The 26,999-nt window shown below is 38.9% G+C and overlaps 4 protein-coding genes across 6 annotated transcripts in view; 2 read left to right on the top strand and 2 right to left on the bottom strand.

Annotated features, from left to right (window-relative positions):
• The first annotated feature begins 1,106 nt into the window (after positions 1–1,106).
• On the top strand, positions 1,107–12,885 carry LOC139939710 (uncharacterized). The gene is made up of 4 exons (XM_071935796.1): positions 1,107–1,220; positions 1,998–2,147; positions 5,158–5,365; positions 5,920–12,885. Exons 3-4 carry the CDS (start codon positions 5,217–5,219, stop codon positions 10,229–10,231), a joined length of 4,461 nt encoding a protein of 1,486 aa, XP_071791897.1. The 5' UTR covers positions 1,107–1,220; positions 1,998–2,147; positions 5,158–5,216; the 3' UTR covers positions 10,232–12,885.
• Positions 12,886–13,418: 533 nt separating this feature from the next.
• Positions 13,419–14,693, bottom strand: LOC139939534 (thyrotropin-releasing hormone receptor-like). Its single transcript, XM_071935531.1, has one exon. It carries the CDS (start codon positions 14,691–14,693, stop codon positions 13,419–13,421), a length of 1,275 nt encoding a protein of 424 aa, XP_071791632.1.
• A 2,068-nt stretch (positions 14,694–16,761) lies between these two features.
• On the bottom strand, positions 16,762–25,449 carry LOC139939767 (uncharacterized). The gene is made up of 5 exons (XM_071935878.1): positions 25,341–25,449; positions 22,663–22,713; positions 20,387–20,614; positions 19,107–19,262; positions 16,762–18,472 (listed from the first exon to the last, which is right to left on the bottom strand). The coding sequence occupies exons 2-5, from the start codon at positions 22,706–22,708 to the stop codon at positions 18,195–18,197; spliced, it is 708 nt and encodes a 235-aa protein (XP_071791979.1). The 5' UTR covers positions 22,709–22,713; positions 25,341–25,449; the 3' UTR covers positions 16,762–18,194.
• LOC139939764 (uncharacterized) overlaps positions 24,595–26,999 on the top strand; it is a 29,164-nt gene continuing 26,759 nt past the window's right edge. For 2 of the 3 annotated variants that reach the window (XM_071935871.1, XM_071935868.1), the window contains exons 1-2: positions 24,595–24,735; positions 26,142–26,462. In XM_071935871.1, the coding sequence (XP_071791972.1) occupies positions 26,238–26,462 (225 nt within the window). In that variant the 5' untranslated portion in view covers positions 24,595–24,735; positions 26,142–26,237. The remainder of the gene's footprint in view (positions 24,736–26,141; positions 26,463–26,999) is intronic. The other variant, XM_071935870.1, reaches the window with a different exon arrangement.

The raw sequence follows: 26,999 nt of genomic DNA, 5'->3' as shown, positions 1-26,999 counted from the left end.
CATGGATAGTAGTATTGAAATGTAATTATTGTCGTAAAGGCTGATGATCGAAGGTGTCATTCAGTTATCCAGGCCTCCGGATGTTGGTTTACTCAGCCAGATTTTGTAGGCCTATAGAACAAGAATTTATAGTATAATCTTGCAATGTTGTCACCGACAAGAAAACAATCCATTAAGCATTCCAAACCGGGCTTAATGCCTTTTAAAATCAGAGGACTTTTGTACGCCCGCCAACGGCCAAAATGGTTGCGAGATGTTATTAAAGGTGTTTTTCAGATTATGAGTGACCAAACCGAAATGAAACTAGTCTCAACACGCAATAAATTGTGTGCTTTTAACTATAGCCAACTCTCCTATCTCACAATACTTAGCGTTAGGTTAGGACCTATATTTAATTAATATTGGCTAAACAATAATAGGAAACAATGAAAAGTGCAATATTCAAAGGACGTTTTGGCGCCCTCATTACTCTGTGAGGCTAGATGAACACAGATCTGTTTTCGTAATTAGAAGCATCTTGAACTCAACATTTTTAAAAAGTTTTGGTCCTGATGGTGTAAAAGAGCAACGGTTTATTAGTATAAAAAAAAACTTCGGTCAAGTTTTCAAAAATACACAAAACTCCTCATTTTGTGAAAACATTTCTGTCTAGACCTATACCAACAATGTTTCTAAATTTTATTTTGTAAAACAATAAAATAATTAAAGGCCAACAATTGCAGAGCTCCTTAATAAGCTTCGGTTAACAGGTAACATACTTTTGTGTTATTATTTAGTTTTTCGAACAAAGTACAGTGCGAATGGGGGAAAAGAACAAAAGCTGAGACAAAAAGAGAAAACGCCCTCTAATGGTACAATTTGTCCATGCAACTCTCAGGATTTGGCTGACGGTACGGAAAAGGCCGAGTCTTTCCACAGCACAAACCATATTAATCTAATCTTAGGGAAAAGTCACCGAAACATATCACGTTTTGAATCCTTTATAATACAAAAAGTGTATATAAAGATAAAGAGCATGTTTTCAAAGTTTTTGAACCATTTCGTGAATTCTAAACAGCGCCCTCATTGGTAGATTTAGAGGCTGCCTCTTAAACGACCAACTCACGCGCTGATTGGTCCACGTGACATCATAGTATTCCGTCGCCATGTTTAGTCCCGCTGATACTAATTTGCTTCGAAGTTGTGAGCTCATATTCTGGATTATACGGAAGAATTAAGAGGTAAGTTGACATTCGTTGGTCTAATAAGTATAGGCTTTAAACATGACTGTGTATATTTATGAGGTGGCAAGGCTAAAATTGGGTTTTATATGAAAATTGACTTTATACCAATAGAGGGCGTCATTCGATTTGCTGGTGTGTACTGTGTGTGGATGTACAAAACATCAAAACGAAAATCAGATAAACATGAATACTTTTTTATATTATGGTAAAAAATGTATACACCGTACAATCTGTACAGAGCTGTCCTCCAAAGGTTTGAGTGTTTTTATGTTCAACTTCAGGTTCAGTTCAAGTTCTATTTCAGTTCAATCAAGTTCTTCAACTTCAAATCAAGGCATAGGCTAATTTTATGTGAACACGTACACAATTTCCACAAAATACACTGTACAAGTACAACTACAGCCATGGAGGAAATATGGATCCTATCATTCACAGTCCCTGTGTAATCCCGCAAACACTTTTTCATGTCCTATAAATTAAATAACTTAGAACAAAAATAAAAGGAAATTTCTTTTTTTTATATTAGGCCTAATTTTAATGCATACATATAATTAAATGTACACAATACAAAAAGATGTATTGTTGCTCTGACGTAGAATTTTTTTTCTCGTTTTGATTCTCATTCTTATTGTACAACAATCTTAGCCTGGTCCATTAAACAATTTGAGCTAGGCCTGCCAGCCATGTAGATTTTTCTCCCAAATTCAAACATATTACATGTATACTGTACCTTTAAAACATCATCTTACTCTTCCTTTAATGGTTCCTTTTTAGGCGCCCTCGTGTGACAGTGAGTGTATGCGGTCAGTTCCAGTGCAAAGGACTAATATAAACGCCTAGTGTTATCCTGTTCCAACCTTCGTTTCCATTGGAATACAGAAGTTCACGATGGATACTTGTCTTTAAAGGAATGAAGTTTTGAAGGTAAATTCATGAAATTTTAAAGGTACAACACCGTAGCCTCACCACCTACAAAGCAAATCCTAGTTTTTGTTTGAAGACTCTCCAGCAATGTAGTCACGATTACCTATAAACGCCATTTAAACCACTCGCCACTAGAGGGCGCTATCATTTCTGTAACAGCTATCGCCACAACAAAATGTTAGTTCCCGATGATAGTGGTCACAGGAATGATAGCGTCCTCTCTCTAGTGACAAGTGCTACGTTGGGTGATAGCGGTTTAGATAGCGGTTAGGTTGTTTTAGCCTACATGTACATCACTTGAGCATCTTTAACCAAGACTCTAGAAGCAAGACTTTGTAATATTTTGTAACCGGCCTAATAGACTCTGCAAGTCCCATGCATTACTGAAAAACCGGAGACAAGTTGAAAGAAAACTAAAATTTTTGTGGAATCAAATATTTCTAAATTCTATTCGTACACAATTCTTGAAAAGATATATATATCCTTAAAAACAATTTGTATTTTTTTTTTTAGATGCCCTATTTGCAAAATTCTTGCTTTTACAGTACCAGGAAACAGAGTTAAGTCTTAAGTGTGGTTTGCTCCACTGAATTATTGTTTTTTTAGCATGTACATATACAGTTTGTAACCAGAAAGTAAAATTACAAATTTCAAGGCAATATGCAAACAAATCAATGAAAGGGACATGTTGCCTTTGGGTTGGGAACCTCAGGCCTTTAAAAGCATTTTTATGAAAAGATGTTTGGAAACATGTTTTAAAATATTTTTTCATTTAGAATAGAGAGATATTTTATGTGAATAATTATTTCTGTTTGGATTTCTATTAAGAACAAATACTTCACACAAATATCCCTCGAAATTTGTTGGTTTTCTTACAACTTTGTGAACTAACATGGTCGCTTGCTTGTGAAGTCAACATTTGGTTGCAAAATGGTGAACCGTGTTATGTCATGTAACATGTAGAACATTGAAACAAAAACCACAAAGTGTTTAGATACATTTGTGTGGTTCTTTATTTTTTATAAATAACAACACTTTATTGCCAAAAGTACTCAATCCGGATGCAACAAGATGATGAATTAACATTGATTTCAAAATATTTACGTAGATAATTATCCATATATGCAGATATTGCAGTTTAGTCGGCGTAGTGTCGGTTTCTTTGAATCCACATGTAACAATTAAAGCCATTGGACCCTTTCGGTTCAGAAAAAAAAAAAAAGTTCACAGATTTACAAATAATTTACAGGGTTTACAGAAGGTAATGGTAAAAGACTTCTCTTGAAATATTAGTCCATGAAATGCTTTATTTTTTGAGAAAACGGTAAAACAATATAAATTCTCGTTAGCAAGAATTACGGATTTATTTTAAACACATGTCATGACACGCTGAAACGAGCGGAAACAAGAGTGGGTTTTCCTGTTATTTTCTCCCAACTCCGATGACCGATTGAGCCTAAATTTTCACTGGTTTGTTGTTTTATATATAAGTTGTGATACACGAAGTGTGGGACTTGGACAATACTGTTTACCGAAAGTGTATAATGGCTTTAATTAAAGAGAGTTTTTTGGGGCGAGTATATTTCATTTAATATGCTTTGTGTAGTAATGACATGACTCCAAAGTGCATGGTGAATAAATTTATTTTTATGTGAATTTACACATAGACACATAATGCTAGACAATGTGTATGGAAATTTGACATTACATTTTGAATTATTATTTTAACTGAGATCAGAATTAGTCACTACAAATTTTTTTTTTATCTGAAAATCTAAGACAACATGACATTTCATTTGTTATTTTCTGTTGCTTTACATGCGCTTGCAATGCTTTTAATTCTAACTCTTTGATCAAATATTAAAAGACCTCCAGAATAAGGTCATTAGTAGTAATAGTGTGAGATTTACAATTCAGACAATGGATGACATTGGGAGCAAGTACATCATTGTTGAGACAGTGATGTCAACTACATGTTATAAATATACTATTTGTTAATTGATTGACGCTTTTTTGTCAATAGAGGGCAGCAAATACAATTGCTGTTAAAAATACAAAATTTTAGCCAAATTTAATAGCGGCACTAGAATCAAATTTGAGCAGAAAAATATGTTTACTTCACAGGTTTTTTTTTTAAATTAGGCAGTCACTCTTCGTCATGTCTCTGCCCGTGCAATGTCAGAGATATTGTCTGTTTGCTCGATATTATCTCTGCCCGATATTATCTCTGCCCGTCAACTAATACTAATAGTAGAATAAAATGTAAATATAAAATATTTAACTCGTTACTGCTTTAACCCTTAAATACAGACCATTCCTTTAATGTATTTAACAGTCACAAAACACTGGGCAATACTTATTTTGTTCATTACATTTATTAAAAACAAATTTTGTCAGTAAAAATTTTCAACAGCAATAACGTCAACAGGAAATTAAGTTTAGAAGATTGAATACTATCTTAACATTACATTGGAAAGCTTCATACCAGGCCATATCTTTACTTTGACCTCTTTACATGTATGTGAATGGAAGTAGGTAAAAGTAAAACCTTCCGGCCATTTGTGGCTTTCTACTGGCTTTTTGATGCAAGCCACTTGTGGCTGCTGTGATCTTTAAAAAGTTTTGAAAACCATTTCAAGAATATTCAATTGAATTTTTGGAGACCTTTTGTCAGATTAAAGTTGCAAAATAATTTGTTTTGCATTGCGGAAATGCTACGTTTGTTAATTATTGATTGTTGATCTGATTTGTGTATGTTTATTTGTATGGTGTTTTTATTTTATTTTGTTCTTCTTGAATCTAGAGGGGGGGGGGGCGGCTGGGGTTTGGTCCAGCTAGGGTATAGCAACATGCAGGGCTTTGTTATCTAGTTAAAGTTTCAAAGTATCACTTTGTTTGGTGCAAATCAAATTAACGTAGCCTTTTCTATATATATTTTACCCCCAAAAATTGTAAGTACAGTGTACTATGTAAAAGTTTCCTGATCGAGAATTTGTATTATTTTTTTCAGAATAATGACCAACACTAAGAATAGTATCTATCAAGAGTTCTTGGCTTAGATTATTCAACATGGCGGACTCAGAAAGCAATGACTCAACGGTTAAACCTTCATCAGTCACCATGGTAACATCCCTGGATCCGCCACCCAGTGAAGTGATGGAAGCTGTCAACCAATCTAACGAAATCATACCGGCACTATTTGCTTTGCCTTCTGAAAGGTAATGTTTGTACTATGTTGCTAAAGCCTTGTCTCAAGGGGCAATTTTAACAGTTGAAGCCAATAAAATGTACACCATGCATTTAAGGATTTCTTTGGACTTTTTTGTTACTGTAGGCAAAGTAAAACAACCAAGAATATTATGTGAACATTTAAATGTTTTGCTTTTGTGGAGATTATCTGGAACTGGTTCAGGCCTAGCGTTACATGGATGCCGCCTCTGTAGCCCCATGTCTTGGCCTTAGTGCCCCTTTAAAAGTTTCCAATTGACTTTAAGATTTTCCAACGGAAGTGTCCTTTTAGCCAATATGGCCTTGCCCTATAGTTTGAGATGAAATTTCAGGCTTGCTGGTTGCAGATTATATTGCCTTGTGTGACATGGTCCTTAAACTTCACAGGTTCTATTTTCCCCCCTTTTTTTCAGTTAAATCATAAGGGGGCACACAAAGGGTTGTTTGTGTAACAATTTTTACATCAGTGGAGTTGAGGTTAGTGTACATCCATAGTTGTATCCTTTTCTTATATTTATATTCTTATGTCTTTTTTTATATGTAGTGGAGATTCCAAAAAGCTGAAGCTGTGCAAGCGAGTCGGTTGGTTGCGAGACGGTGTGTTTTCTACCGGGTTCATGGAAATCAACATCAAAGAAGCCAAACAAAAGGGAATCTTCAGCCAGCCACGTCATGTTACTCTGGTCCAGGGAGAGGATAGCCTCCTCCAATCTCAGGTCATCCAAGGTCAAAAAGCGCCCTCTGCCAAACAGCTCAGATCCCTTGTACTCAGTCCAGGGACATCGACTGTGGGATTAATCACTGCACGAGGGAACGTCATACCCAAAAGTATAACTGTTTTCAAGAATAATGCTAATAAGTTACCAGGAAAGATGGTTGCACTCGGAAAAGCACCCTCTTCTGGGACATCGGCTAAAAAAGCTGAGACATCAGCTGATACAGCAACAGGCCATCAAAATCCAAACAAGGACAAAGAGGTTGCCAAGAGCATTTCTATGGTTAATAGCAGTGCTCTAAATGTACAAGATTCAGCTCTTGGTTGGCAGCAGTTGCCAGAGCAAAGTTTATGCCTAAAAGAATCTGTTCAGGATCAGAAAGTCTGCATGAAATCTACGCAGAAGGCTGCTGCCCCTACTGGTGAACCTCAATCTTGTCCCGCTAAAACAATACATCAGAACCAGAAATGCTCTCCCCGCATCACTCGTGCGAAGTCAAAAGAAAGAGTTCCTTCTGAAGTCAACAATTTTGGCTCATCACGCACAGACACTTCTCACTTTCAATCAAGGAGCAATCCCAAGTTGGACCTCTTGAAAATGGACATTGATTTCTCTCGTCACAGCGTTCTCCGAATGGAAGGTCTGATTCAATTACCTAGTGATTCTAGTCCCAGTGAGTCCAACTGTTTGGAACAGAAGAAGAGGATTCAAGAGTCAAGGCAAAACTTTAGCGCCAAAGTCCAAGAGGCGCTAGAACTTCGCTCTCACCGTTCAAAGCAGAGCACAACCAAACATCTGGAGAACCAAATTACTTCTCAGAGCGAGAACAAGACCATTAAGAACTTGCAATTCATCCCAAAATGTTCACACAAAACATTGGTTCATGCGGAACCAGACAAAAATACTGGTGCAGTTGGATTGTCTGAATATAATGTTGTAAGGGAGGTTGTTCGAAGTCCAATCAAACATCTGGAGAACCAAACTACTGCTCAAACCATGAACAGGACAGTCAAGAATGTGCAACACATCCAAGAATGTTCTAAAGAAACATTGGTGCACGACGAACCAGATCAAAATACTGACGCAGTTGGACAGTCTGAACAGAAAGGGATAAAGGAGGTTGTTCAAAGTCCAACCAAACATAAGGAGAACCAAACTATTGCTGAAACCAAGAACAGGACAGTCAAGAATGTGCAACACATCCAACAATGGTTAAAAGAAACATTTGTTCATGACAAACCAGATCAAATTACTGACACAGTTGGACAGTATGAACACAAAGGGATAAAGGAGGTTGTGCGAAGTCCTAAAAAACAGGCTCAGTTTCAAAAGCGCAAATTCGATGAGGCCTGCTCCCTTCTTAATTACAGAGCAGTACCAAAACTCGAGTGTACCATGAGTAGACAGCCGAGTTGTGACGAGCCAGTGGTTAAATACGCAAAAGGTGTGAGTTCTGAAATGTCTGGTACTCTTACAACATTCCTGGGACCAAGAACTGACCATTCCAAGCGTTATGGCCCTGATCCATGTATGATGATCGAGCGAGATACATGTGGTCAACTTTCCTTGAGTGGTAACCAGGAAAGAAATGACTGTAAAGAAGCTTCGTCGCAAAACAACAAAAGCCTATCAACAAATCTCCTTCTGTCTCCAATGAAAACTCTACATCGACAGACTTCAACAGCAAGCCATGAAAGTCCAGTCAGCAGTACTTCTGACTTGGATTTAGAAGGCGATGGCAATGACTCTGAGGAAACTTTGTCCATTTCAGAAACAAACAATGAATCACTGAGCTTACTAAGTGATTCATCAGTTGACAAGACAACAACAGTTCAAGCCTCTGAGGGAGTCCCATTGTTACAAATTGGCTCAGTGTACAGTCTCTCAGCTGAAGAAGCCAAAAGACTGTTTCCGAAGACCTCCAACAAGACACCAGAGTTAGTTAAAACAAACCAGAGTTCAGAGGATACTTATACGAACATACCCATAAGCTCTACTGGGGGTCCCAGTGTTAAACCTGCTGCAACGAAAGTCAAGTCAGAACCATTGGACCTCTCAATAGTTTCACAGCCTAGTCAGTCACAAACATCTGCCGTATCGATACAAAGGAAAACATATGAAACGATGTCCGCAAATCGATGCTCTTTGCAGGCAACTCGGTCATCGTCAAGTGCCATTTTTAACTCCACAAACACATCAATAAATGTGCATCACACCACGCCATGGCCTTCAGTCGTTTGCATAAATGGACAGCTTTTAAAGTTAGTTCAGGACAAAGCTCCAAAGAATCCCATGGAAGTTGTTGTGATTGCTCCACCCAATACGACACACAATGTCATAAAGAATTTTATACCCCAGACCCTACGTGTGTCTCATGAGCAGGCATCTTCTCAACAGCCTTACAAAGCACCCGCTACATCAGGTACAGTCCCATTCACAGTGACCGTGACCGTTGCAGTTCGGGATTCAAAAATTACCAGTGTACCTGTACAGTCGACGTTAAGGAGGACGCCATTGTTTCACCATGAATCTTTTGGTAAGTGTAATACAACTTCCATCCCAACAAGTGTCCACTTGCCCACTGCAGCATCAGACTTGAGTTGTTCAACCTCTGTATGTACTTCAGTCTCTTCAACTGCATCAGTTGGTTTAATCTGTAGCACAGACACTGATTCCATCAAGAAACCTACTCGCCAAGAAATGTCCACTCAGAACCCATCAGAGTCCGAAGAGCAGAGAAGGGTCCTTGTAACAACTTCTGAGGGGAAAAGGCAACTAATCAGCTTTCCTTCGACTGCAATGGGACTGCACATTTTATCTCAAGTGGAACACCCTGATGCTAAAGAACACCAAGAAAGATCAGGAAATGTTGAGATTTACAAGGATCTACAATCTGTTCTTGCAAACAGACGCAAGGGCTCTTACATAGAGAATGCCACAACTTCCATTCCGACAACACAATCTTTGGGTAAATCTATGCAAGAATTGCACTTAACTCACAGCGAAGATTATGCTGATAAATGTAGCTCTAGTAATGTTACCAACACATCATCACATTCTGACAGCACCCCAGAAAGCAGACCAACCTTACCACAGACTAACAACAACCACAATAAAAGTAAACAGTTTATTTCATTAAAATTCTACAAAAAGGATGCTGGACTATCACTAGATGTCCTAAATGAGGAAATGAGACCATCTGCTTCATTGAATACCAGCAAAAAAGGTACAACTCCAGTGTCACATCCAAGCATAAGGAAGAGGGGTAGGCCACCATCAGCATTCAGCCACCAAATTTTCCGAAGAAGCACCACACCACCAGCACAACCGAAAGTCGGCAAGAGGCTTAGAACATCGGCGACCCCATTGACAACCAACTACAATGACACCACTCCTTCGTTACAACCGAAAGTCAGTAAAAGAGGCAGGCCACTAGCACCTCCAGTGAATAGGAACCAAAATTACACTACACAAGTTACACAGTCCAATGTCAGTAAGAATCATAGGACACCAGCAACCCCATTGAACCCAAACCAAAAGGGCAGCACAACATTGCCACAATCGAACGTCCGTAAGAGGGGTAGGCCACCAACTATTCATCTAAAAACCAACCGAAAGGGCACAACGCCATCACCACAATTAAACGACCATCAGAAGCGCAGGACACAAGCTGTGCAATCAAACACCAGCCAAAAGGGGGTGTTGTCATCGCCACAATCGACTGTAAGTCGAAGGAGAAACTCGCCAGCAATCCCATCAAAAGTCATAAAAATGTCTTTAGTAGACCCTAATATAAAACAGGCAACCCAATCAGACAGTAGGAGAAAGAGGAATTCGACCTCGCCAGCAGCGCAATCTTCTTTGAAGAAAACAGATAACTCAAAACTCAAGCCTCACGGCAAACAGACAAGTAGCCCGTCAGTGGCCCCAAGGAGTGTCTTCAATAAGGATACCTCGATATCCTCTCTGTCAGATGTCCATCAAGGGGGTTCGTCAACATCGTACGTTAACCGAGAGAACAGGCTGACTCAACTGAAGAGACTCATGAAGCAGAAGGAGCAGGATATCGAAGACATGAAGAAGCTACGACAACTTGAAGTAAGGCAAAAACTTTCCGACCCTGACCTTTGTGATCTTTAAGGTTAAAACACACATACATTCTGCAACTTTCAATTGATGACATATCAGAGGATTTTAAACAAGCAAATCATTTCCCCAAAGGACAAATCTTTATGCATCAATGTGATTCTCCAGCTTTCCAGAAAAAGACCAAATAAGAGCTTGTGCTACATGTATGTCAATAGTGATCTACATTACTTGTTGATTTTTAATTTGAACATTAGGAAAAAGATAAGTGTGGCTAATTTTCTCCCTGGCATGTCAGTTTTGGGACAGAAACTTTTTTGAGAGTAAATTAAGGGAGATTTTCAATGTGGTATCTTAGCGAGACAACTCAATTCTGCACTGGTTGAAGTGAATAGGTTTCAAAAAAAAAAAAGCAAATCAAGTGTTCACAGGTTGTGTATCGTTCTTTTTATGAAAAGTATGTAGATTTTTAAGGGAATCAGCAGTAAAAACTTCAAGTTTCATTATGCATTCAATTATTTTGGGGACTGATTTGCTTCAACAGTGTGAAGGTAACGAAATTGCGCACTTTGACAGGTCCAAGTGGTCAAATATGCGCTTGCCTTTGGCGCAATATTACAAGAGCAGACTTTGAAAGCGTAAAGCCCAGTTCTTACTTTATGCTACTGCAAATGCGAATTGACGTCACAAATAAATTTGATTAGACAAGACGCTGTTCTCATATCAAATGAAATAGTGAAACCTGGTTCCCCTCGCTATAATATTTCAGTATTATTATATTCCCTCAATTAATATTTTGAGGAAACGAAAATTACATTTCATGTGATCAACATGGTATTTCGAGGCAATGAAATAATAAGCTTTTTAGGGGTTTCTTATGACCACAACTTTCACTCTTAAAGGGTAATAATTTAGTGCACCACAAAGCTGAGTTTGACCTTTGAGACCCTTTTTAACCTCAAAATGTAATTGACACCTTTAAAAGCTAAGCCTGAGTGACTGAACCAAATGTTCACACGAGATATTTAAATCAACTATGGGCTCATTTATTGCACAAATCACTTTCAGCTTTTCAACTTATAGATCCCTGAAATTTGACTCTATTTGTTTTTTATACAAGATACCTTATTGTGTAAACATGTTTTATTATTCAGATTGTGTATATTTATATAATTGCAGTCCTTGGTTTATCGGTTACTTATTGTCTCTTATTATATCTCAACCTTAACACCTCAATACCTTCGGTTTTTTTTGCTGTGATAGATTCGTGACTGAACAGTTGTTTCATTTCCTTGCAATCTCAAAATGATATTGTATTATATATACTGGCCTTTACAACCTGCCAGATGAACTTTGACCTTGCATACTACATTACATTAATGTGTCTGTTGTATCACTGTGGTTATGGGTCAATAGTCTATAATCTAGCCAATGAAACTAGTGGGTTTGTCAGCCCAGTGCCTGTCATTATCCTTGAGGCAGGGGACCAGTCTAACTGCATTGTCTCACAATGGTTGACTTCAGAACATCATTAAGTGGCAGTGGACATTCCAGGTCAATGTAAATGTTCAATGTTTAAATGCTGATTAACGGATTCACCAAATTACATGGAAGGCTTTCACTATCTAGTGTTTCTTTAATTCCAAACGGTCTCCCCACAAATGAATCGAAATTGAAACAAATCTGCACAAAATTAATGCATTTCCAACATTATTGTACAGCGCGGACACATTGTTGGTTAAAGCAAATATTTAAAAGGAATGTAAATTTGTACCCTACATAGTACCCGTTTCGTTTCCTCTGTACATAAGTTAAGTTTTCTGTAATTTTAAACATTCAAGTTTTTAAATACGATAATGTATTCATGCTTATACATTTAAATCTCAATAGATGAAGGTCAGTTTTCGGCGGTTTTTGTTTAAAGATACTTCATGTGTACAATTAAAGATATTTATTGTATGGCAACACTTTTTCCATCTATTTTACAAATATTTTAATATTTTATTATGTGCATTCTTGGTGAAGCTTTATATAAATGTAGTTTCTTAGTTATAGTTGGTTTACATTTTTACATGGTTATTTCATTCTAATGTGCTGGGGTTCATAATAAATTTTCGAGAACATGGACTTTCTTTTTACTTTTGCACTTTTTCGTATTCTCTAACCATTATAGATTATGGTGAATAGAAAAAAACCTCATTTTGATTTAGATCAAGGTAATAAAACTCATAGATTTCACTTCAGCTCTACCTCTGATTGGTTTCGATGGAATTGTAATCAGAAATTCAAAATGGCAAATGAACAATGTACCCCATAAGGGAATTTTTTGTTTAACCTGAAGCTCACAAGGGAACATTGTAGAAAATGGAATATGGCATGACCGCTGCCCTGATAAATGCATTGTGTTTTGTTTTCGAATGAAATTCAAACTAGATTCACGAACATAAAGCAAAAAGAGCTTTTGAGATGTTATGTTTTTTATTTTACATTATTTTCAATTAATCTCTGGCAGAAGAGTATATTTTTTTCGTTTTCTTAGAAATAGGCAGTACTGATTTTTAATAAGTCTGTATTTCGTCTTTTGAAACGGTGTGTCTCAACTTTACAGGTTCAATAACTCGATTGTCTTTTATTTAGAAGGTACTTTATGTTAACGTTGCTTTATGTGATCAGAAATTTAATAAACTAAAACGTTAGTTTTTCACCTAGATCAAACTGGTTGATTGGTGTAGATTGTTACGATGTTTAAATGTTTCCCAAAAATCAATCGTTGTTCATCTTGACATAATTCCGGGTCATGACCCAGAATAGGGTCAGACGCTTGGGTCCCGGAACTGGATCAATTTTGATTCTGAAGTTTTTTAGTGATACTCTTAAACAAACAATAGCCAGGACGACCCACGCTCAGATGGTCGGATCTTGAGAAGATTGGCTTTCCATCGTGCGCACCACGAAGCTCTGGTTATGATGCGATCGACGATCAGTAGAGACTATTAGAAATGATTTTAAACATCATTTGAGATATGCAAAATTGATTCTGAAGGCTATAGAGTTAGATGACAGTGTAAGATGCACTGACTTCTGGAGTTGCTTAAACAGTTGCACTTTCCTCGAAGCATCGGTTTTTATTCGACGAAAAAAAGCCCAACGTATATGCACTTGCAGTGATATAAATTCAGAAGGTTGAGGAGTGATTCGACATCATTTCAGAGTTGTAAATTGGATTACGACGGCAACAGAGTTAGGATTGAAGATGCAGACTGGTGGAGTTGCTTACAGTTGCACATTCAACGCATTGTGTGTTACACGTCGGGGATGTTGAGGTAACTTTGTGCATTGAGAATCCCTTGTTGTGACGTGGTTGTGACGGGGTGCCATTGCCATGTCGTCTCGTCTTGAGATACCATCGCCTTCGGGCGGACTTACGACCTGTGAATGCATCTCGGAACGCCTGCCGGTAGACCGAACTGCTCGCGTTGTATATGTACGGGTTTAAGGTGGAATTTAGGTATAACATAATCTGCGCAATATGCACGAACACCTCAAAGTTTACCACTTCTCCGGTGAGGTCCAGTATACCAACTGAAAGACAGAGCAGTTGAAACGGTGCAAGGCATATAAAGAAGGCTACCCCATTTGCGATAAGCATTATAGAGACTTGGTTCCGTACCCGGGTGTTCTTCGACATGACCTCTTTGGAGAGCGAGTCGTCACGTGATCGTTGTTTCAGTCTCAGAATGATTTGTGTGTAGGCAAAACCGTTGAAGAGAAAAGTGCAGACGAACGGTATGGTTTGAAAAAAGTTTGAAAAGTTACCGAGCCATAAGTTTCCAGGAATGCCAGCGCATACTCCAATGACATCTGGAAAGTCTGAAAAGGTTCCAATTTCAACAGGCCAGACGATGCAATAATAGTACATGTTGTAGTGGGCAGGTATCATTGCAGCTGAAAGGACAATACCTACAGACCAGGCACCGATGATAAGTTTCTTTGTACGGGGGAAGGAGTGCAGTAAGATGTGTTTGAGTGGATAACAGACTGCGTAATACTTCTCCATAGAGACCAGTGTTATGATGAAGATAGACGTCCAGTTCGAGACATGTTGTAGGAAGTACACGAGTGAGCAGCCAGGAAGCCCCATGTACGCCTGATCACCAGGAATCGGACTTAGAAAGTATTGGAGTAGTCTGTTTCCAATGCTCAGAAGGAGAAAGGAGATATCGGCCACAGCGAGGTTGGTCAGATACATGTTGGTGACAGTTCGCATGGAACGAACTCTCGTCACCACAAACAAGAACGCGAGATTACCGAGCAGCCCTATCGCGAGAATGAGTGGCATGACAACGATTCTCATCGTCAGGGTGGTTTTGTTGTAGAGGAAATTAGAAGCTCCAGAAGGATCTTGAGAATAGTTGAGAGTGTTACTCGCATCGCAGACTTGTTTGTTCTCCATGGTGTGTTCCAACCCAGTGCTTTGTTGAATGTGGGCTGCTGAGCTGTCTACAGATACTCTCATGCACAATATAAGTTACCGCTCGGACAAAATGACCGCAGCAGTCTGTTAATCATTAACGCATTATTAAATAATATACAAAAATAAAAAAGTTTAAGAATCATCAAGTTTTCGTCACAGGGGAGATATACAAAATGTCAAGGATACTCGAGCAGTTCTATTGATGCACTGTGGTATGAGGACTATTGTTGGTGAATCAAAGATCATTTTTAATTTCATTGCAGTTCTATATGCACGACCTTTTTGTTCTGAGGCAATATTGCAAAGTGGTTGTAGTAATTATTAACTGTATAAGAGTTGAATTAAGAATTTCTTTGCTGAGTCGTGAAATGAAAGTACTATATAAAGAAAATAATGTTTGCACATCAGGGAGCGGCGGTAAAGCGGTCAGGAAAGGAATTTCAACTCAACAAAAAAATAATTAATTTGTACTGCAATCGTTTGTTAAATGCAATGGGTTTGGCTAACTACTCGGGCAAAGTGGATGGACGTTAATGGGGGAAAAGGGAAGTACAAGAAAATGTTTCGACGGAAATGTGAGCAATTCATAACTGTTTGGTTCATGTTATCATTTTGAAGAAAAGTGCAGTGAGACTTGACTCGTGTTACCATGGCTTGCGATGACAGTTGACTCATGTTGTGTATACTGCAGTGGGGTAAACATTTTAGTCTATATCAAACAATGAGACTACAGATGGAGATGCATGAATGTAACAATAACTTCATTTTTTTTTTACCACACAGATGTGCATAAATACTCTCTTAATGAGTCATGTGGGGAAAAATCCGTGCTCGACCACCCTGTTTAGCAGGGGAGAAAATGAGTCTTTGCTTAGTAAACAACAAGTGGAGCACCAGCCACAACAATGTAAAACTTAATGTGGTGTTGGCTGGTAACCTGTTCCAGCTAAACACTTTTCAGAATTCTGTGCTTAGCACGTTTGCGTCCTTCCAGGCTTTATGAAGTTGGGCCCTTGCCATCTACGAACCACACTGGGCCTCGACAACCAAGTGTACATTCACGAGGTGCAATATTTGTATTCTGTGTGAAATTTGATTACTTCTGTTTGTATTTTACATCTAAATCGGGGCACGTCCAAGCCTTCGACTCGTTAGTGGACGTCTTGATGGTGTTCATGTTTACACTGTCTGATGGCGGCTTCATGTGGGGCCTATTGAACGAACACAATACTTGAATTGTGTTTTTTGTATCTTTCTCGGCAGTATTGGTGTGTTTTATAGGAGTACTGTAAGCCTATACTGTGTTTAGGCTGGTTTCCTGTCTTTATCCGCAAGACTTCCTTTTTAGACCCATGTATTTTCATTGGATAAAATGTTTTCATTGGATAACCTTGCTGGACGTAGGCTTTCCATTCCTATATTACTATGTGACAACTGGCAGCTGCAATTTCTCCATGTAAAATGAATGTAGGTGAAAGGTGATTATGGACGGGAATTGATCTGGACTCGAGGCTACTCTCTGGCGTTATTGTATTCACGAGCCTCGAACTGTGACGTCAGGTGTTCAGGCTAACTGAAAATCAACACACTGAACGATGTATCATCGACAGAGGGCGGCTGCCTTAGTAGGGAGCCCTCTGTTGAAAAATTAATGAGTCATAACATACTCCGGTAAATTAAGATTCTCAACGAGGTTTTAGCAGATTTTTTGTTCCGAGCAAACTGATTGAAGAGGTGCTATTTGAACTTCGTGAAAAAGGATTACACAGTGCCCACAGGTTATACTTGTTGGATTAGTCTTAATTTGAAAACACTCGTGTTGTCTAACAGCCGAGAGAGGGCGTTATATTTCCATTTACAGGAGTGTCTTGGAATGAAAACCTGAGTGGGAACTGGATAAAGGGTTATTGTTGTCAAGCATGTTGAATTCAATTAAACGGAATATAGTATCGACTTCCATTGTTTGCGTGTTCGGAGCTTGTGCACACAACAAACAGTGGTTAGAATATAAATTAAGTTAATGCTGCACGTATACGCTATTAACAAACTGCATTCTGCTCAATAAAGTAGTATGTCTGGTACCCATTTATTTACATAACTATAATTTGAAGAATCGTTGTGTAAAAGTTTTACATTGGTGATGAAGAATACAATTTGTTTTAAGCTAAACACATGCACACTGATGTGTGTAACACTGATGTATACTCGTTGCAACAACTTCACTATAGTATTGTATAGGGCTACTCTTTTGGCATGTGGGTTAGAAGCTTATCTTGGCATCAAATTACCCTCAATAACTCATTTCTCTGCTGAACGAGCTGTGCTTCTAATGAATTCCGTTATTGCTAAGACCTTTTAATGTATAGTTGAGCGAAATGCATTACTTCTAACTCCAGAGTAAACACTATCGTTCACGCTGGCCCTTCCCATCTCTGCTCGATGCACGTGCACCGTAATAAATTGCTTTCATTCTAACAAAAGTTGTCTTCTTGTACACTGCCGCAAATAGTGAAGCTACCTACCACGAGTAGTTTTGGCGCAAAACATCAAAAGGGAAACATAAACTTCGACTCAATGTCCACATGAGGTAGAAATTTTGTCAATAACGTTTCTCAGAGTGAAACAAAAATGCCCCCCCACTTCAAGACGTGCTGTTGACTGAGCTGAGGATATTTAAACATAAATTATCTTTTAAAATTCGACTGTTGCAGATTGTCCATATCACGTGGCAACTGCTACCTTTTCTATTTCGAATGATTTCGAGACTTTGGCAATGTAGTCTCTTGATCTGATCGTGACGGCGTCAATCAAAACCCGTTTGACAAAAACTAAAATCCCCTTTAATGGTTCTGAGCTAACCAGGCCTACATTCGAATCCCTTAAGAAAACTGCTAATTCACAATGACTATTAGAACAAGTATTGTCGTCCAGTTACTAGATCACAATTTCCTAATTTGTGCAGTTCATAATCAAATACTTTAAACATGCTTGTGTGAGAGAGGTTGGATGTTGCCAGCTTCCCCTTGTGGGAGTTAGTGGAGTTCCCTTGTAGGGAAGATCGTCCAAACAATTAAACAAATTATGGTGACATAATGTCCGTAGGTTATAGGTACTTCATACAGAATGTTTTCACACGTATAATGATGCGAGTCAAGAGGCCCGATAAGGCATCTAATGCGTGGTCTAGGTTTTTAGAGAGTGGGGAGAATTTCATTCTGCAGCCCTATAACATGCATCAAGATATGGTCGAGAGTGACGACGTTTCCATTCTGCAGTCTTGCTGGAGAGGGTAGCCGACACAGAATACTTGGTTTATGTTTTGGAAGGCATCCAGATACGTGGTCTAACTAGGTTTTCAGGTTGTGACGAAGTTTCCATTCCGCAGTCTTGCTATTTAGAAGGTACCAGATACCTGGTCTGTGTTTTCAGGTAGCGACAACGATTCCACTCTGCAGCCTTGTAGAGAAAGTACATAGATACGGCGTGGTCTATGTTTTGCGATATTGATTGAGTTTCCATTTGCAGATAGTACCTACATGCGGTCTAGGTTTTCAGATAGTGACGAAGATTCCATTCTGCAGCCTCACTAGAGAAGGTACCCAGATACGTTGTCTCCTGAAGTGGGGATTGATCGACGTACTCTGTCGTACTCTGACCCAACCCAACTTGAATGACGGCAGAAGAAGCGCCATACCGATAGTAGAGCCACAAATGTCGACCGTCTGCTGCAGAGACAGGAATTACCTCCGATGCCACATCGGTGTAGACACCGGGTTCTCGGTGCAGCAGCTTCGCAACAGATAGTCTGTCTCCTTTGAATTCTACCCAATGAAAGGGGAAAACCATAATTAATATTCTATATCGTTGTGCTAACCAGCTGGTGAAACAAAGGATTCGAACACTTCCGACACTGCTCCAGAATTAAGGGTCGTGGGTTCGAACCCCACCCGAGTAATATTTTTGTGTTTTTTTTCTTCTCAAGACTCGTGAAAGTACTGAGTATACAGTGCCTGTACACACAACGGTGTAAGGGTAAAGCCAAAATTAATACTCTTTATCCCCGATGCAAATTCAACATCTATTATAATGATTCATAATATTTGGATAAGTTTCTTCCCAGTATAACTGTTGTCGAGTCCTATTTTTGTCCATCTGAAAAGAAAGATCAAGATAATCCTAACCGTCGACACCCCCCCCCCCCAAAAAAAAAAAAAAAAAAAAAAAAAAAAAAACAGGGCTGCTAAACATTCCTGGTTAGTTCTGTCAAACTATAGGCTATGATGAGACGAAATGAAAATAGTCGTTCAACTAACTTCTGTGCGCATGACCTACGTACGTCATTAAACAACCACTAGTTAACCATTTTTATCCTTGTGTGTGAACTTGACCACTACTTCTTCGTCAATGTACTAAACTAGTTTAAATAATGGTCAGACATGTTATGTTGTGCCTTACCTATTTTGTAGGGCGGGGGAGATGATAGATCCTCAGTAGTCAGGTAAATGCGAAATTTTGAGGCTGTTACGTCAATGTAGACAAGAAGGGCAGAGTTGAATGAATCAAAAGGGTACATGATCTTCCCACTTGCGGTTGTATTGTAGAGAGAAGATTCTGTCGTTAACAGAGAATCATTGATAAGTGTTTTTGATACAATGGAATTATTAAAAGTAATATTGAGAAGTCTTTAATACAGCTCCAATGAATAATATAAACTCTGTTATGTTGGTACTTTAAACGGCAGTCAGTAACTTTTTCTCTTGTGTGTCTTGGGTGTTTTTTGTTGTGTTTTTTTTTTTTGGGGGGGGGGGTTGGTTGGGGAGGTTGACAAAATTTGAAAACAAAATCTTTAAAAAGAAACACTTCCGAGCCATGAATCAACTCATGCCATTAACCACAAAAACATCTCAATTGGTGTTTATTCTTCAAGAGAATAATGAGTGAACAATGTTGATAGCATTTGGAAAGGTTTGCGGTAACACCATGTAATGAATCTCTAATGAGTTGGGGTGGTTCTGAAAAGAACCGTTGGTCTAACTCGACGTTTCGATCAGTATGCTCTGATCGTCTTCTGAAGAAAGCTGGACTCTGACGCTGCATGCTGGTTAAGTACTGTGGGGGCGGATTAGCTTGGTGATGCACGAAGGCTGGAAATAGAGGCGGGAAGTTGAGCTCGATGATGCGTGGTGAAACCGGCTCTGGGGTGGTCAGAGCATACTGATCGAAACGTCGAGTTAAACCAACGGTTCTTTTCAGAACCACCCCAACTCATTATAGAGATAGTCATTACATGGTGTTTCCGCAAACCTTTCCATATCGTATCTCCACCATACATGCAAAGTTTCAAATCCTACTAAATGTTGATAAAATGCTAAACTTACAACAACAAAATCGTTATAATAAAACGTGAGCGATACAATGCGATGACGACTGTGATAGATTTTTTTCTAACAACAATTTAATTACAAAAAGGAAAAGCTTTTCGTTGTTGACGAATGCAGCGCGTGAGCCACGAGAACTATGTGAATTAAATAATTGTTGCTACGAGTGGAGTCGAATTTTCTCACGGGCATTTGTAATTATTGACGTAGAGCCAATCTAATTAGCCCTAAAAACACAAGCGACGTGATTAACTACAGCGGCGCTAAGTAAACATTCCTTGACTGATGCTGATGCAGATGGAATGAATGCGAAGGGGAGAAAGCATAAATGGGGCTATTAATCACAATCAATTATACCTTTAACGCAACCCATGGCATCTCGAATGTCGTCCGGGCGTTTCCTTAGCAGCGAGGCATCGAAGGATCGGATGATGGGTTCGGTGGCTCGTTTTGACGGCACCGTGTTGATACCACCGAGCCGGAACTGTGCGCATAGGCACGGGTTGTCGGACAGAACCCAATGATATTTGTCCGAGTTGACCAGATGGTTTGGCTCTTGGGAAAAGTAGCATGTGTGTGCGACCACTGGAAATAAAACGGGTTATTCGCAATGTTAATTCATGTTTTGGTGTATTAAACGAATGCTTGGACACCTGTGGGGTTAAGTCGAAAATTAGACACAATATCTATGACCTCACGGGTAGGGTGTCCACCATAGAGGTCGCTCATCATCATTTTAGGCTCCAAAAGGTCATGTCAAAAATGAGATAATTTCCAATAAGCAAATCCGTTCGTATTTTAGTTTTCTCTTTTATTCTATTTTGAGAAGTGAGTTGTTACGCCAAGAAGGATGTCTCTTGTGCTTTTTGTCTTTTTGCATACAGTGCAAAACGGTTGCATCCAAGTGGCCTAATAAGGTTTAGCCTATGTCCAGTATAGGACGCATTCTTGTGCCTCAATGGGCTTGGAGCCAGCATTATCAACCTTTGGAAGATTGCTGGATCCACAAAGTGACCTATCTGTAATTTTGTTGTAGAACCAAGTGCACATCTCGCTGAACTGGTCGTCGTTATGTCTGGTCCGATGTGTCAACAGCCCCCTAGAAATGATATGGTCCGACGTTTGGCCGATTCGACCGAGTAGATTTAAAATTTTAATTATCTTATTTTTTTTAAAGAAAGTTGAAGCTTTCGTATATAGTTTAATGATAGCCGATAGTTAATGATAAGCGATCGTTAATTAAAAAACTAACAATGAATAATTTGTTTGACATGATAGTGTAGCATTATCTTACATCCAAGAACAACTTTACATGCTTGACATAAAATTGTTGTGTACATTGTCCGTGGCATTTTGTGGAAGTTGGTGGGTGCTTTTCGTGATAAAACAGCATCATTTGTGTCAAAATTCGTTCGAGAACTACCTTCAAACATTATTATTATCATGAAATGAAATTCTTTTGGCAAAAGTAAGGGCCGCAAGTTAAGGTATTGCGCTAAAGAAAATCCACCACGTATTTTAACGGTCTGGATCCTGACATCATCTCACGTCCATCAGCCAATTTCATTTAATTTTGCATGTTGTTTTGCATCTTGTTTAGTCCATTGTTAAAGTCACCTGGAAATATAATTTTGTTTCTTTCAAACATAAAAGTATATGATTACGAACAATAAAACAATTTTTTTAGTAATTGTTTGTCACGATTTATATGTTTAAAAAATATATAAAGTTGTTTGGGGGCTGACTCCGCCTAGCCCTTTTGTGACGTCAATCGAGGCAGACTTTGCCTGTAATGCTTATAGTAAACACACGTGCAAAGTACATGTACGTCCAAGTCGTGAGTTGGTACATTTCAAAAAGTGTTTTTCTGCATTCAGCAGCAATACACCTGGTCGGCATTGCCGGAAAAAAACAAAAAAATTTTTTTAAACGTACAAACTCACGAATTGGTCCGTACATGTACTTTGCAATTGTGTTTACTCTACGCATTACAGGCAAAGTCTGCCTCGTTTGACGTCATGAACAGCGCCCTCTCGGGTCGGGGTCTACTCTTAAATTTGTAAATAACATAAGAACTGATTTTTTAAAACCTTAGTTAACTGTTTATTCACATTCCACTCATCAAAACACATATATTAGTGACAAAAGCTTTATTTTGAAAAAATACCACTTCCAGGTGACTTTAATGATTTTGCCATTTGTATCATTTTGAAACGGCACCACCCGTCAACAATTATTTTTTAGGCTTAAATTAATCCATTCACGAAATAAATCAGCATTTGGCAAGTGGTAAATTAATTTTCTAAATAATTTATTTTTGGATGGAGTTTACGCCTAAAATATAGGATTTTGTTTTGTTCCCCCGAAAATCATTCGTTATGAGCAATTTAAGACTATTATTAACGTGCGTCCCTTGCGACCGCATCGAAGAAAAAAGAGTCTCATCGAGTAAGAACGAGTTACTCGTCCTAGTTTAGAACTAGCCTTAAGATGTAAAGGACTTCTCAGCCTAAGTTAGGAAAATCTCTGTGAAGTCGACCACAGCAAAATTGAAGCGCCGTATTGGTAAGAAATTCGGCGGCTCGATTGTTCTGGCACTGAATTTAAACACTCTCTATTACATTGTTACTCACCACTTGTAAATGTCAGTAAAGCAGCGAACACACCTAACGCAACCATCTTCCCTGCAATCAGATCCAGTTATCAAAGGTTCATGAATTGGATTGAGCTGAAAACTAAATAAGGGCTCGCTGCTCTTCGCGCCTTTATGAGTGATTGTCTGCCTTGATTGAAATTGAGTCGTCTGCTCACAACAACCAAAAGCAATACTTTAAAGGCACTGGACACGTTTGGTAATCCTGGAAGCCAATTATCATTCTCTTGGTGTATCTCAGATCATAATATTATGCTTCAAATAACAAATCAGTTCTTTGAAGTTGGAAGAGAACACTGAAAGAAAAAACACCCTTGTTGCACAAAATGTGCTTTTAGCTGCGTAATAAAACACCTCATACATCTGAAGTCTTATTATTTGAGTGAAAAAAAACTCAAAAACTACATTTTATTCAGAAGGAACAGTTCTTCACAATGTTTTACTATCAACAGCTCTCCATTTGCATTGCTCGTTACCAAGTAACAGTTTTTATGCTAACAGTTTTTTTTTTTTAGTAATTACCAAAAGTGTTCATACTGTGCCTTTAAGGTGGTTAACACTCGTGCCGAAACTGTGATAGCATCAATACTGCTGAGTCCACTGTATCAATAAAAACATTGTCTCAATGTATATAATAATACTTCCTTGGGAAGTGATTTGGACGATGATTTCTACTGAGTATGCCTATAGGGCCTCCTCTCGGATTGGATTAACAAAAAAAGGAAAAATTACCTGTATGTATGCTGCCACCTAGCGTCTAATATTGCACAAACTGCTCTTGGCTTTAGGAAATGTTATCCAAAGCTATGTATCTCTACATTTTTATGTATATTATCACTAACTAAACTGGACACTTGGTAAGCGAAATCACCGCTTATACACGAACAAAGGCTACGGAGTGGTTCGTCTTTCCCGTGGTGGCGCTCTTTTGCAAGTATATCATTCAGAGAGACCCCGCGAGCGCCTTGATGAGAGGCTACCTCTATGACAGTGTTGGGATGGGAATGGGACTTTGTGATCATAATTTATGTGCGTTCCCTTGTTTTAAGAATGGAAATCCATAATGTTTGATGTGGTTAACTGTTGTTTTTTGTACAAAATAAAATTCATGAAGGTTGATTTAAACCTTTCAGCAGGCAATCGGTGTCACTTCCAAAATGTTACTTGTTGGCGATAGAGGGCGGCAGTTAAAGAAACCTGCCACACACACAATCGTCCATGCATCCCCAAAACGGAAACCGGACAACTCGTCCGTCGGACAACTCGTCCGTTCGGACAACTCGACGGTTCAGACAACTCGACGGTTAGGACAACTCGACTTTGAGACAACTTTGAGAAGTGTGGTGTTCCAGTGAAGCCATACTTGCAGAAACATCTGTTAAGTGACTATCTCGAGACTTTGTGTCAAAAACAGACTATGAGATGACCATGGTATGACTCTATGTGTAGCCAGTTAGCAGTTGTCTTCAATTTATTCAAAATAAAAGATTTAAAAAAACACAATTAAAACATTAAATAAGTAAAACATACAGCTCTATTATTAGAAGATTTACTTTTATTTACTTTATTACCAACAACAATAACAACTCGATCATTGCTCTATGGTACAAGCAATGAAAATGCAGCGGGTAATGGTAAAAAAAAAAAAAAAAAAAAAATTATCTGTTTGCCCGGATATAAACCCACCCACCATAATATACCCCCTCCCCCTGGGGAACGCCCTTGCATTATTGCCAAGTCGCTAGTCAGTACATCCCCACCCCAGGCCGCTTTTTACCCATCCCGCCCCGTGCTGAGCCCCGTCACGGCCATCCGTCGACTTGTCTTGACCCCAAGTCGAGTTGTCTGACGGTTGAGTTGTCCGAACGGACGAGTTGTCCGACGGACGAGTTGTCTGACATTCCCCAAAACATCGGTATCACAATCAATAAAAGTTATGGAACAAACTTTATGGTGCAGAAACTTTACATTTGGATGTCGAAGTGACCCGTAAATTCTGATGGGAAAACACAAGCAGGTGATGGATACAGAGCAGTAAAGAATAATTAGGAAGGTACTCGGACATGTCGTAGAACCAGAGGGCTTTTTTATTAGTTAGTTTAAGTTAGTCGGCAAAAATACGACGAGGTACATGTAGGTACGCAGTCGTGACTGTTGTTTTGAGTGTTGTTGTTTGACTCTGCAAATGCGCGTTTTGGCGACCCCAAAACCAAAACTGTTTTGGTTGTTTGTCGTTGGTTCTGCTGTTCAGACTCGAGTTGTGAGCTCGGTTACCGTTTTGGTTATGACGCCAGAAACAGTTTTTGGTTTGGGTCGCCAACCAAAACCCTGGAGGCTATTTCTACACCTCCTTCCATGTCAAAAAGCACTCTACTCTAGTCTAGGGCTAGACTCCTTTGTTGTAATGTATGCCTAATTCATTCTGGTCGTCTATTATTTTGATTGTTCTCTAGCCTAGTATACAAATATTGACTGCTTCGAGTGCTATGGTTAAAACTATGACTCCCGAGGTGATCCCCGTAGCGTCCTAGAATGCTCCGGGGATCACAGAGGGAGTCATAGTTTTAATCATTGCACGAGTCTAAAAGCAGTCAATATTTATTTTATAACACCCCTAAACATTTCTGAATGCTGTACTATTATTATTAAGTTACAGACCTGAATGCTACAATCCACGGACGGCGCGAATACAGATTGCAAAAACTTTTACTGTGCTGCATAGTGCATGTAGTGTCGTGCAATCCAAAGTGGTTACAGACTATTAATTTATCATCCTCTTCATGATGAACATTCAGTGTGTAACCTAACATTCATGCTGCGTGTTGGGAATTCATTTTGTAGACCCCCAACAAAGAGGCAAAATAATGGGCAGGCTCAAACATTGGAGGTACCACATGAAACCAAGTGCAAGCTTTTGGACTGCTTGTTTTTGTTATTAAAAAAAAGGGATTGCTCATTTGAATAGTGATCTGATTTGCTTTTGGGCAATCCCTAGGTTTCTGTTTGCTTTACGTTTTTTGTCATCTCTTATAATTTTTTCCTCATGTTTTTGATATGGTACATTAGTTAATATATAACAGCTGTGAGCTTTTGATGTTTTGAAAGCCTGATTGAATAAATAGATAAGGAAAACAATATTAAAATAGACAAATTTTCTGCTGCATTAGGCCTGCGCCAGACAGAGTTCACTGGGTCAATGAATTTACTGCCATTGAGCCTGAGGTTTTGGGCTTGCTCTGTACAGGCTGGGATTTTTGCATGCAGACACTTCACACTGGATGGTGATGCGGGTGAAATCAATCAATACTGCTCAGAGAGATTGTATCTTCGGCCCTTAGAGGGTCTTGGCTACAAGGAAGCATTCACTAGAGTTCTGGTGTATTCTACAATTGTGAAACGAATTCTTGAGAAAACAAACATTCTTTAAAACAAAAGAAAACATGTTTCATCCATTTTTAGAACTCTTGAGGTACAGTTCAACTGAATTACTTCAGATTAGCCTCCAGGTTTCAATGTCCAATCAACAAGTTTGAAAAACCCAAAAACCATCCACGTATGATCATGGAGATGGGAGAGGGTGATCCACCTTGCCACCTTTGGCACGCCGATCTTGCGTCCGACACAGCAGAAAAGATGCTTCGGGAGTACATTCTCAAAGAGTCTCCGCGGTTCACCAGACTAGAGAGGGACCTAACAGAGTGCTGGGAATGTATGGAAGTTTATCACAAAGCGAGGGAAAAGATTGTCAGCAAGATGCCGCAGACCGGATATTATGATAGGGTAGGTCAAGTTTGTTTGTTGGGGTGTTGGGTTGGGTTTTTTTTTTTCTTTTTTGTGAACATGTATGCAGGATCTAAGATTCAAATTTTGGGGCATAAAATCTTTTATATTTTTACATTTAAGCACATTACTTTGAGGTTTTAACTTAAAAGTGTTTCTTGAAATGCTTTATACTGTCAAATACTGTAGGCTTCTAAACAAAGGATTTTATTGCCATTAATTTTAAGAGTTATAACCAACAGTACACCCTCTTTTGATAATAGGAGTACTTACTTTTAGAGCATGTTATCATTGTAACTAGTGAAGGAAACATTTCTCTTCAGCCTGTTTTAGGGGAGGATTACAAAATAAAAAGGGGCTAGCTCATGAATGGTTACATACTGTATGGGTCCGGACCATGCGGTTTTTCACACCCCTTTGTATTCTGGGTATTTTGTGATTCAGTTGCAGTGTATTGCTCATACTGTAAGGGAATTCCCCATAGAGTAATGAGAAATGTCCACTGTGTGTGACCTTCAGGAATGCCATTATTTTGTG

The sequence above is a fragment of the Asterias amurensis genome, chromosome 7 (genome assembly GCF_032118995.1).
Source record: "Asterias amurensis chromosome 7, ASM3211899v1".
In the NCBI taxonomy this organism is placed as follows: domain Eukaryota; kingdom Metazoa; phylum Echinodermata; class Asteroidea; order Forcipulatida; family Asteriidae; genus Asterias; species Asterias amurensis.
This window is presented reverse-complemented; position numbering and strand designations above follow the sequence as displayed.